Here is a 12,399-nt window from a genome sequence, read left to right as displayed (position 1 = left end):
GGAGGAGTATGTGTAGTAAATGTTTAAAAAAAAAATTTAAAAAAAATTCCAAACATCAAAGATTCAAAGGCTTTAATGTGATATGCACAGTAGCTACAGTGTAGAAAGGGCAATGGAAGTCTGGTAGTCCCATAAAATAAGTCCCAAGCTCCTCCCTAAATGATCTAAATAACCTACCTCAATAATAATAACATACGTAACATTGAACATTTCACAACATTTACAGTTCATTTTTATGTATAAATTAACTTAAGGAGCCCATGTTATTTTGTCAAAAGTCTTCGCTCCATTTTGTCTTTTTTTGGTTAAAAATTTGTATTTTTTATTTTGAAGGCCGAGTTGCCTCGTTTCCGGTGAACACTGCTGGCTTCATGAACGCTCACGAAGCTGGAGTGGTACATCCGGGGCGGAGCCAGCGCGAGACATGCCCTGCCCTGTCCAGTTCAGACCGCTGAGGCGTTCAGGTGCAATCAGAAACTGCAGAACCAAACTTTCAGGATCAGATTTATTTTCTAATAAAACAATTAACTTTGAATATGAGTCCCCTAAAAACATAAAAAAATAGAGATGTTGATTTAATTTACTTTGTTTATTAACGTATTCATTGCATACGATATTTACACAAACTTCATTGTACTGATAGAGACAAAAACATTAAAAAATTAAAGTTTTATAATGAATTCTGGATCTCTTAAAGTGGCTTTGCTACTGCTGCTGCTGCTGCTGCTGCCACAGGAGCAGCATTCATCTTGTCTTCTGGAGTCTGTACAGAATGTACAATCAAATTAACTTTCACCTTAAAGTCATGTTTATAATGTATATATTTTTCAACTTAGACTAGTTGCCACATACATGTCAAGTGCACAGTAACCTAGATCTACATGTCCATTTAAAGTTAAGGCTAATTTGAATGAAAAAAACGATCCAGCATTCTGCAAGTCTACATTTTCAACAAAGCTTTTCAATAGTTTACCTCCTTTGTTAATTTTTGCAGCAATCTCTCCCTGAATGCAATTAAAGTAAATTGCAGTTTACGTGTCAACTGTAGTGTGTTATCTTATCCATTGGTGTGTTTTGAGTCTTATAGGCGAGATGTGCAGATGATCTCAGGTGCAGTAGTCTGGTCTTTAGCTAATTTCCCATCATCAGGAGGCGTGGAGGCCCATGGCCATCGGAACCTGGAAGTCATGAGGAGAGCTGCATTATTCAGGCTGAATATACACAATGATTTTCATCCTGCTAATGTTTTAATATAATATATACAATATACATGTAGATCCTGCATCCTATATTTTTGGGATATATTTTTTAAATATATACATTTAAACAGCCAGTCTTTTAATGTTCTAATCATGTGTTGTGGGAGCTAAGCTGTAAAGATTAAAGCTCTGCTGGCATTGTTTTTTTTTCTCAGTGTTGGTAGGCCTACTGCCTTATCTGCTTATTTTCCCAAAAAGTATTAAATAAAACTAACCAACAAACCTACTTGGCAATTAAACCTTTTCTGATTCTGAGTCTTCTGATATTGCTTTGTAGATGTGTATTTTCTTTCACTTTATTTCAAAGACCAATAAGCCTATTTGTAGACTACATTCTTCCAATGTTAAACACATGAAGACTCAAATGACTGTGCAGACTGACCGCTGTACGAGCGGCATCTGATCAATGGTGTCGATCAGAGGCTCTCTGAAAGTCTCGGGCAGGAAGAAGCAGACTAGAACACTGAGCAGCGACAGACAACCCACGATGATCCACGGCAGGAACTGATTGAACACAGCTGGAGACAAAACCAGACCATATCAGTGAGCTCATACATTGTCCCATACAGACCTAAATGGGCATTAAAGGGTCACTTTATCCAAATCACAAAAAATCAACCAGATAAAACCAAAGAATTGAGATTTATTCATATTTAACTGAGGTTACCTGAAAAAACGAAGAACTAGCCCTTTAAAAGAGGTAGGACAGAAAGCATCACAAGGGCAAATGTGGATAGTGTAACTACGCTACATGTTGATTTATTAACAGATGAGTCTATGTCAAATCAGAAATTCAGCACCTGTGTAGCCCAAATCGAATGATCCTTTATTTCATAACCACATATTAACACAGCTGCTTAGGTTTTACAATGGAAGCAGGATCAGGCTCTTTAGATTCATTTGTGTATTCGTTGAAAATTCATGGACACCCCTAATATACTCTATAACCTCCACAGTGTGATGTATGTAGTTGAAGGTCTCACCCAGCTGCAGCAAGTATGGGGAAACAGAGGAGCCCACTCTGGAGAACATGGCACAAGAAGACATGGCTGTGTTTCTGATGACTGTGGGAGACAGCTCACTAGTGAATATGTACAACACAGCGATGCCGGCCAGAATCCCAAATTTACCCAGCAGCACCAGGGTCAGGGTGATAGCTTGATTACCTGCAGGGAAAAGGGCGGTACATTATTGATGAGGGTAAAATAAGTTATTGTATATATGAACCAATTGACTGTTAATTCAACTCCTCCCCAAAGTTATTTCTCAATAATACCATAACTAGGCATAGCAGGCCATCAAGAGTTGTTTGTCTTGAAATGTGTGGTGTGCATGGGGCTGAAATAAAAGGGATGTTTTGTACAGTGTTGTTTAAAGCCTTTTAAATTCCACCCATCAAAAATGCAAGCAATACAATAAACCTTGCTTACATGTAATTGTTACATGCTAGGATTGGTGAACAGGTTTGTAAACAACTCTGATTTAAGAGACTTTAAAGAATTGGCGTTGCACATCTTTTATGAGGAATGAAATACATTTAAAGGTCCCATGACATGGCCATTTCTACTGATCATAATTCCATTGTTGAGGTATACATTGTTCAATGTTCCAAAATCACATTGGTTTTCTCATACAGCATCTCTGTATAGTATGTGTATTCACTCTCTGTCCTACACGCCTTGTTGGAGCTCCTACCCCCCCTCCCTATGAGCCCACTGTGCTCTGATTGGTCAGCTCGCCCACTCTGTTCTGATTAGTCTACCACCGTTACAGCGGAACATCAGTGTTTATGTGTTACAATGGCGTTTGTTAGCAACCAGAAAATGACACCAGTAATGACAAACAGATGAGAATGCTGCGTGGGGTCTGGGTGCCATGTTGGCGGGACTCGCTGCTCCACCCTTTGAGGCTCGAGGAGCGGACAGTGTGAGCTGGATTACTGGTGTCGTTTCCTGGTTGCTGCGTGGGGTCTGCGAGACAGCAGACACCGCGGAACTCAGCCTGAGCACACAAACACACTCACAGCTCAAAAGATAAGGCTGAGTGTGTGTGTGTGTGTGTGTGTGTGTGTGTGTGTGTGTGTGCGTGTGCGTGCGTGCGGAGCTGTTACGTCACTATGACCGTTACGTCACTATGACCAGCAAGAAAAAAACGGAAAGAGAAAAATCTCCAACGAAGCGTTCTGGGGCAGCATAGACAGGTATTTTCTGTGTTAGAGTTGTACTCGCTACAGGGTGTACTTTGAGGGTTTGTGACTTTGCAGACCGTTTACATGCAGAAAAAGCTACATAGCACACAAGGAGATGGGTAATAACCGGAAAAGCATGACATGGGACCTTTAACACATGTGTCAGACCTAAAGGAAAAAGCGTTTTGGTGAGTAACACTGAATGTAAACACTGAATGTAAACATATGTTTTGCATCAGCAGTGTAGGAGTTTAGCTAGCTTGTGCTGGTCCTACTCACTGTCCAGAGTGATCTGAATGAGAAGCAGAGCTAGCGCCCCGAGCAGGGTGAAGCTGATACAGGACAGACGGCGAGGAAAACTGCGTGACACCAGCCAGCTAGCAGTGTATGCTGGGAGCTCTACAGCCGTTAGCAGGATATAGTTCAGGAAGGGGTTGCCATAGAGAGCAGACATGTTGAAGGACAATCCGAAAAAGCTAACATTTAAAGAAAACCTGCAAACAACAAGAAAACCAGACTTCAGTGTTCACACCCCCTAGAGGCTGAAGTCTTGGTCCCAGCAATAAGATTACAGCAACAATATGACATGTGTGGACAGAGCAAACAGCACACTGTTAAAGCTATAGGTGTGGTGGAGCTAAAATGTAATGTAAGAATTGTCCTGGTTTGTCAAGCGATAATAACACAGTAAATGATGTGTAAACTGCATCTAGTTTCTGGATGGGCGAACAAGTCCACTTTGCTATTTCTATCGCTAGCAGCACAGTAAGTAAGGTCTGGAATTTCAGGTTCTTGAAATGTAAAAGGGCTTTTACTTACCAGATGATCCACAGCATTAGTGTAATATTTCGAATGTTTGCTGTCTTCAGCAGGTCCAGGATGCTCGTTGACTTTACCTTCTCACTTGTTTCTTTTTCAACCTGAGGAGAGACAGAAACTGCAGTACAATGTCCATCATAGATATTTTTGAGTAGAATAGAGCTGAGGTTTGAGGTTCTTACGTTGGCTGGGATAAAGATGACATATGGAGCTTCAACACGGTTATGGAGAGCCGCTGACCTAAGCAGGAGTTCTGCTTCCTGGAAACGACCACGAGATACTAACCAGCGAGGGGACTCTGGAATCAGCCTGGTGGACAGATGTATGAAAATGTCTTGTTAGAAATAGGAGAAGGACCCAAGTTCACTCTGGGTAATCTATCTGTGTGTTTTACAGACTTTATCAAGCTATGGTGGGAAAGATCAAGGTGTTCACCCAAGTCAGAAATTATCTTACCAATGGCGCAAGACGAACAATTTGGTAAAAATGATCACGCTCCTAAACACAGGACATTAACCTTGTGCCTTAGGCCTGGCTTTAAGTTTGTTTTCTTAGTATGGGCACAACCACGCTTGAACTGGGTTTTAAGTTTCCCTTTCATCAACTTGACCCAGACGAATGTCATACTTATATTAAAAAATGGTTTACCTGAAAACTGATTTATCAAATGGTTCACAAGCTGTAAATATATCTTGATAGTTAACTGAGGTCTTACCACCAGAAGGGGAGACAGGCCAGGCCGGGCACAGCCATGGTCAAGGACAGGTATCTCCAGCTGCTCATCAGGTAGGCAGTGACAGGCAGCAGCAGCGTAGCACTCACGTAGACGCAAGGCAAGCAGAGGCTGGAGAAGATAACTCTCGTCGAACCCATCAAGAGCTCTGAACCTGTGAAGGAAATGTTTCAAATGAGTCAGGCAATGACATTACTGTCCACAATGGACTTTTCTTTTGTAGTTTTTCAGACAGCAGTCACAGAGTAGTAATAATGAAAAACCATACCCAGTACAAACGCAGCAATGTAGCTGGTGATTTGACCCATGCCCAGCATGAAGAAGAGCGCGATGAAGACGGGCCAGGATGGCGCAAAGGCCACAGCGCTGCTGAAGAGGCTCAGCGCGAAGATGGAACCAAACAGAACAGGCTTCCTGCCAAACCTAAAGTACAAAGAACAGAGACAAAAGTACAAATATATTGGTGGTTGCTAGCACGATGGTCGTCTTAGTTCAACGCAAATTATGAAAGCTTCATGTTTTTGAATATGCATGGATATGTATTTGTAGGTTTCTAGATTTCAGGACGGTCAGCTAACCCAACTTCTTCAACTTCTTCAATTTGTTTTGCATTGCTTCCTTATTCATGGAGTGGATAGAGATAGCATAGCTCAAAGTGGTAGCTTAGCTAACAGCAAAACATAGCTAAACAAAGGCAAAACGTTCTACCTCTGCTAACTCTGCATCAGCTGAGGGGAGCGGCAAACACACAACTGTTTGAACTGAAAGTGCAAAGTACCGGTCAGAGATCTGTCCAGAGATGAAGCATCCAAAGAGTCCTCCTAGGAAGTAGAAAAGCGAGGTCAGAGGCTGTTTCCACTGGTCACTGCACACCAGGTTGAACTGGAAGACAAAGCGACATGTGGAAAATATGCAGCAGAAATGTAAATATAAACTGGAGTAAAACTGCAGGAATCAACACTGAGATACTTGGAGAACACAGAATAAATAATACAACAAACTTTTTAAAAAACGACTAAATACTACAAAAACTAAAGAGATCCGCTGGTCACAATTACCTCATCTACTGTATCTGTGCTCAATTGTTCTGTTCCTGTACTTTATTCTGAATATCTTCTGTATGTCCTGACTCTCTTAAGCTTTAGAGTTCGATCTAAGCTTCTGAACCCCTCTTCTCTCTCAACTAGTTATTCCTCCCTGTCCTCTCCTCTTTCATCCAAGGTGCAAGGTCTTCCAGTGTTGAGCTTCACAGATTCTGATCCTTCAGGAAGGATACTCATAGAGACAATCCCTATTTCTGATCCTCTCAGAACTGCTCTATCAATGTGAGTCTCTTAAGAGGGAGGTTTCCTAGTGTCCATCTTCTTTTAGTGCGGTCCTCTAACATCCATCTTTTCAGATGCTGGCAGTTTTCCTCTAAAGTCTTGCACCTCTGAGCACAGCCCATCAGCACCCATCTACTTTAGGCTCCTTAAGTGTCTCTTTGGTAACCCTAATCTGAGTGATGATCCTCCAGTGTTCGGTTCTTCAGAAGGCTTTCAAGTTTCCTCCTTAGCACGCTGCTGGTTTGAACAGCCTCAAATTTACTTGGTTTTGGTTTCATCGGCTTGTCAATATTTGGGGTTTTCTCCTCTCGGTCATCATGCTGAGCTTTTACTTCCCTGTGCAATTGATTAGTTGCCCACCAATGATATCCCTATGCCTCACATATGGCTGTTGATGTCCTGCTTGCCTTTAATTTCTGTTTTTTAAATGTTCTGTTCTAGCTCAGGCAGTCCCAGCACTCTTAAAGACCAATACAAAAGTAATAACAAACTGCATACTTCTACACACTTGCGAACATTTGCTATGTTCTTAAAATCTATATTCCGTTAACTCTGAAAGCTTTTCAAAGGACCTGACTTTGAAAATATTGCTTTTCTTAGGTGTGACATCTGAGGCAAATCAATGATCCGAGGCCACTGAGACAGGTCACCTATTAGTGTTTTACAGACAGAATTGACTGATACACATAAAACAATTTCAAAGTCTAAACATTAACAAACAGACGGAGGAAAGTGGTGTTGGTGTAAATTCCACAGCATCAGTAGCTCAGTACCTCGCTGACTACAGTAGACTCGTAGTGCTCTGTACTGTAGGTCCATCCGTCTTTACAGCCCTCCCTCTTCAGGCTGGACACGAGGACTTCTACACTGGACTGGTTAAGGTTCAGGGCAGGTTTGCCTCCGACCGCAGACAGGTTCTGCACCAGGTCCAGCTCATACCGGCTACAACTGCTCCTCTCCAGCCGTCCTCCTGCCACCTGCTGACCAGGAAATCATTATGTCCAACTTGCTGCAACAACAGGAGGTATGCTGCACTCATTCAGATCAGTTTTAACCAGACTGGTTCTGACCTGCACAGGGAGCACAGCCCCAAAGCTGTATAGTAAATAATTAGCTGACTGCGTTTCCAAATATTAGAAAACCCTTAGCTCGTACACAGAAATCTGCAATGTTGTGCCTCAGCATTCAACTAGATAAAAAATGTAATTAGTTTAGCTACAAATGATGTATTACTGTCCTGCAGAGGGTAACATGTGGAACTGATAAAATAAATGCGACTTAATTTTTTAACAAGTTTATTCATCAAACAAGACAAATTCAACCAACTCAAAATACTTAACTTTAACCTGAAAACAAAGCAGCGGCATGCTTACATTCTAAATAAAGAAAAATTAGCTAGCTTTGTATTAAATGGAATTTGTTTAATCAGTTTAAGCCTTTTGGGTAGAAAAAAATGCTTTAATTGCATTAAAAGATAATAAATCCATTGATTAAATAAAGATGGTAACATTTAAATAATGAAAATCACATGGAATCCATCATTCTTTTTACTTAATTAAAAATCTTCGGAATCATTTTGATCAGGCTTGTTTCTGACCTGTACTGGGATGCTGGCTTGGATCCAGTCCTGGCTCAGGTTGCTTTGGGCGGGGATGTGGCAGTGGTGTGATGGCTTGGCCAACAGGAAGATGACGGACAGGACGTTGTATCCCCCTGGGATTGAGGTGAGACAGAGCAGGAGGAAGACTCTTTTCTGGAACGGACCCCAAGTCCCCAGGAACGACACTGACTCCTCGTAGTCCTGCATTTTCCTTACTTATACTCTTTTTTGTTTGACTCTGTAACTACTTGAGTAACTGACATTCACGCTGACTGTAAATGCAGAAAGAACATACAATAGTTTATAAACTACTTTTCAATATATAGCCACGACTGCCAAAGTACTGCTTTTACAATATGTGCCAAAATGACAGATAAATGGGCATCATTAAAACATAAATATAATATCCTCTGTTACTACAAGTACAATGACTGCATCTCCCAACTATAAATAGTACAGTAAGTACAAATATTTGGACTATGTGAATACAAAAAGGCGTCTTATACTCCTGTTTCGGCAGTTGTTAGCTTCTCTCTGCAGGATCTCTCTGAAGATTTTAAACCTCATTTATTCCAGACAACACAAAAAAAACTCCTCCTCCTTCTCCTCCTCCCAAAGTCTGAGCTCATAGTATACTAACTACTTGTTGCAACTCCTCATCTTTACAGATAATAGACAGAGAGAGCAAGTTGGGAAGAAACACTGTGTCTCCTTTAAAGGGTAAACATGAAGCTTATGTGACGTGCTTTTGAAAAAAATACGTAACATTTTTTCGATGTTCTATTTATGAATTTGACTTTTGCAGATTGTCAACAAAAATAAAGTTAAAGTTCTTATTATTTAAAATGTTGTAGAAATAATTATTTTGAAAATGTGCGCTAGATTTTCAATGTATTAATGATCAAATCATTTCCTGAGAGGCTGATGGTTATTTTCATGCTTCAATTGAAAGGTCAGGAGGAAGGATTCCAGAAAATACCCTTGTTTTTAACATCACTAACATTTCCTGTTCTCAATTGACTTCTGACAATAATCTGTCCTGCATGTGATCATCTAACACAGGGGTGTCAAACTCATTTTCATCTCGGACCACATTAGCATTATGGTTGGGGCCGGTTGTAACTTTAAGACTATATAAAAATACATATATAAATATTTAATAAAATAATGTATTATATTACATCATTGCCTTTGCATTGGATTCATATCAGATAGGGTAATAACTTCATAATTAACTACGTCTGAAAGCAGAAGTCTAGGCAAAAAATGCAAGTCTACTCATTCAGAATGTCACAAAATGATTTAAAAAGAAAAGCCACATTCTGGAAAAAAAGAAAGAAAAAGAAAGTGACATTTTGAAAAAAAATTACATTATGGGAAAAAAGTCAGATTTTGAGAAAAAATGAATATTTTGAAGAAAAAAATCAAAATTATGAGAAACAAGTCAAATTATGAGAAAAAGGTCAAATTTGAGATGCATTGTGGGACATGTAGTTTATGGGTGACGTGCTTCTGTAAATCTGCATGTAACCGTATAATAAACATACTATATTCTTTGCAAGCTCTTGTGGGCCACATTAAATGAAGTCATGGGCCGGATTTGGCCCCCGGGCCTTGAGTTTGACACCCCTGATCAAACAGAAAGTCAGCCATTGTGTATGTACTGCATGATTGTGTGAGTGTAGTAATGTTTTACAGGCTCATGATCGGTGTGAGCTGGATGTTAACACGGTTTGTCAACTTTTAACATTTCAAGCCTGATCATTTATTTCTACTGTGCAGGGGACTTAAAGTAAGTGATTAAACAAGTAAAAAGATTCAAGTCCAGTCCAGATTTCTCTTTTTGCCTGTCAGATAACATCCGCAGTACCAGTTTGTTCAGGTCAGACTAACTCAGTGTTTTTATTTCTCTTCAGACGATGTTGAAGCTGCATTCAATGACTTATGGTAAACCCCCCAAAAAGTGTATTTTACTTTCTTGAAGTGACAATAAGACCAAAAAAAACATCACAAGTCTGTGTTGGAAACACAAATGCTCCTTTGATAGTTCTTATCAGCAACGCATGCAGACTCCGAATTACTAAAGGAGGGAGGAGGATGTGAGCGAGCAGTTCCCATCAGGCCTTAATGTCTTATCCATCCAGGGCTGGATGTACAACATGTTTTCAATGTGTCGCTGGAGTTCGGTGGAAGAGTTACTGTTTTGTAATTATGTCAGAAAGCTTCTTTCCGTTGGGGAGTGTAACAGATTGATTGAACAGGACATTTTAGGAATAAACTTTGTTTGCATGACACTATGTTTGATGTCAGCACAAATCAAAAAGTGCTGTTTGCTTTGTCTGGTTTCAAAATATAAGGACTTTTTAAACACAGTCTCTTTGGTTTTTTACATCTGATCACAAACTGTTTACAGCTAGTTTGAAACAGTTCTGTTTTTGGCTGTGGCCAACCAGATAAAGATTAAACAACACAAGCACTCTTCATTCAACCTTTTCTGACTCTGAAAAGGTTGAATGTAAAACACATGTACTCTGTATCGGTGTTGAATCCTTTCTGTAGAAAGCTCTGTTAAACATGCAAAGAAAATCTCTAATTTTTTTTTCTTTAAAGAGGATATGATGCTCATTTTCAGGTTCATATTTCTATGTTGTGCTTCTACTGTGACATGTTAACATGGTTTAAAGTTTTTTTTTCAAACTGCCTGTGCTGCAGCACCCAGTCTGCTCTGATTAGTTAGCTGGCAAGCTCTGTTGTGATTGGTCAACCATTTAGAGATGTCATGCCCCTTAGTTTATCACGTACAATGTGTTGGAGTGTATAGAGAGGCGAAGTCCCTCCCTTTCCGGTGGACCTCCATGGGACCTTGACTGAAGTCGAATAGTCCATTTAGCTTAGGAACCTTCCTAACGGAGTGAAATGAGCCGGAAGTCCCTCAGTGACAGCCATGATAAGTGCCGTTTGAAAGATGATAGGAAAGGATGTTTCAAACTTCCTCTATAACCTCCTTTAGCTTAGGAACCACTGGACCTCCCTCACCGAAAGGAGAGGAGAAAATGCTGCCCCACAATGCCTTGCAGCCGCAGCATTTGCCGTCACACAACATTCGGCACGGAAACAACCGATTATGACAGAGAAATGATATCATGAAAGTTACGGTGCTTATTAAGCTTTTTAAAACGTATGTGGTAAGTTGCCAAAGTGCTTTGTTTTGAACATTCATCAGTATTATAATCAAAAAGAGAAATATGAACGTTAGTTTTGACTGAAATTATCAAATAAAGTCAACATTTCACTGAGCTGTGTGGGGTTTGTTCAACTTTTAAAAGATGTTTGAATGGTGATATACACAGTGATAGATGTTAAGGACTAATGTTTATAATTAAATCCATTTGTATTTATTTTAAGATCTTTTCATAGTTCATACAATCATACGTATTGGGATCATTTAGCGGGATTGCTGACACAGCATTCCAACTATCTGTTATGCTACGCACATAATTCTTTATGATTCCGCCTGGTTATTTTGCGCTGCTTCTTCTCCCACATTGAACATCGCAGAAACTCTGTTCAAACATCAAAACGTTCAGCTCGGTCGGGAATCAATGGCTATTACTTTCATCATTCATAACTTTCATAATTCCAGAGATACATCCCATAATACATCTCATTTTTAACATGGAAGTCAATGGAGAAGTCTTCAGACTTCAACAATCTTCAACTGCTACTCCTTCAACTGCTAACTGCTCCTTCATACTTTCACTCAGAAACCTCATTCCAACTTTAAAATGTCACACATATTGTATATATATATGTATATGTAAGATCTTTTCATAGTTCATACAATCATACGTATTGGGATCATTTGTATTAATGTGGACCGGAGGGAGAGGGTGACGAGCATCAGTTTCACTTTCCTTTTTTATTTCAATTCCAACTTTGGTCATGAAGAATATGTTTCTTTTAAACCTGTTGTCCACGTTCATAAAGCATAAAACAACAGCATCAGAGTATGGTGCAGAGTCTCTAGATGAGTTTACAGTAGTCCCTCCTTCTTATTATACATCCATGTTGTAGTCCGCTATAGAAACTGTAGTTTCCATAGTTTCCCCACAGCAGCAGACGCACATTCATGACGTCCGCTGGCGCATCATAAACACGGCGGATAGTGAAAGTGCATTCGGATTCTCGAAAGTACCGCGGTCTCTTCTCCTAAGTCCTTTTGAATTATCCTATCCCCTATCCACTATAACCCTGTGATGTTTCACACAGAGGTCAAGGGATAGACGAAAGGGTTAGATGTTAGGAGCTGATTTTTGGACTGTTGGACCACAACCATGGACTCTCCTAAAGAGTATGCTGAGGAGACACAAGAGTGGTATAGTGATGACGTATTTTTGTAGGCAGACCTGGATGTTAGTATCGCTAGAGAGGTCCATCGACAAAAAGCAATGGGATTTTCCCACTGGATTTCCCTA

At 40.1% G+C, this 12,399-nt stretch overlaps 2 protein-coding genes across 4 annotated transcripts in view; both read right to left on the bottom strand.

The window, feature by feature from the left end:
* Positions 1-601: 601 nt before the first annotated feature.
* LOC104957731 (solute carrier family 22 member 4-like) lies at positions 602-8,453 on the bottom strand. 3 transcript variants are annotated; one of them, XM_010785384.1, is made up of 12 exons: positions 8,431-8,453; positions 7,922-8,196; positions 7,098-7,304; positions 5,778-5,881; positions 5,268-5,422; positions 4,982-5,153; positions 4,449-4,575; positions 4,267-4,367; positions 3,727-3,941; positions 2,243-2,425; positions 1,642-1,777; positions 602-1,178 (listed from the first exon to the last, which is right to left on the bottom strand). In XM_010785384.1, exons 2-12 carry the CDS (start codon positions 8,129-8,131, stop codon positions 1,082-1,084), a joined length of 1,707 nt encoding a protein of 568 aa, XP_010783686.1. In that variant the 5' UTR covers positions 8,132-8,196; positions 8,431-8,453; the 3' UTR covers positions 602-1,081. The 3 variants fall into 3 exon arrangements, with proteins under 3 accessions (XP_010783686.1, XP_010783685.1, XP_010783687.1); XM_010785383.1 differs by having other exon boundaries at positions 7,922-8,449; XM_010785385.1 differs by having other exon boundaries at positions 604-1,178; positions 7,098-7,301; positions 7,922-8,449.
* A 3,815-nt stretch (positions 8,454-12,268) lies between these two features.
* LOC104957737 (uncharacterized) overlaps positions 12,269-12,399 on the bottom strand; it is a 2,173-nt gene continuing 2,042 nt past the window's right edge. The window contains exon 4 of the mRNA XM_010785390.1: positions 12,269-12,280. Within this exon, the coding sequence (XP_010783692.1) occupies positions 12,269-12,280 (12 nt within the window). The remainder of the gene's footprint in view (positions 12,281-12,399) is intronic.

The sequence above is a fragment of the Notothenia coriiceps genome, unplaced genomic scaffold (assembly GCF_000735185.1).
Source record: "Notothenia coriiceps isolate Sejong01 unplaced genomic scaffold, NC01 NC01_scaffold00027655, whole genome shotgun sequence".
In the NCBI taxonomy this organism is placed as follows: Eukaryota; Metazoa; Chordata; class Actinopteri; order Perciformes; family Nototheniidae; genus Notothenia; species Notothenia coriiceps.
The sequence above is the reverse complement of the archived record's forward strand: the minus strand, read 5'-3'. Positions and strand labels throughout refer to the sequence as shown.

Coding starts and splice junctions, on each gene's coding strand:
- LOC104957731 (XM_010785384.1), bottom strand. CDS start 8,131: ATGCAGGACTACGAGGAGTCAGTGTCGTTCCTGGGGACTTGGGGTCCG. Junction 5,423..5,777: donor TCTGGACAGATCTCTGACCG/GTACTTTGCACT, acceptor TTTGTACTTTAG/GTTTGGCAGGAAGCCTGTTC. Junction 5,154..5,267: donor CATTGCTGCGTTTGTACTGG/GTATGGTTTTTC, acceptor TTTCCTTCACAG/GTTCAGAGCTCTTGATGGGT.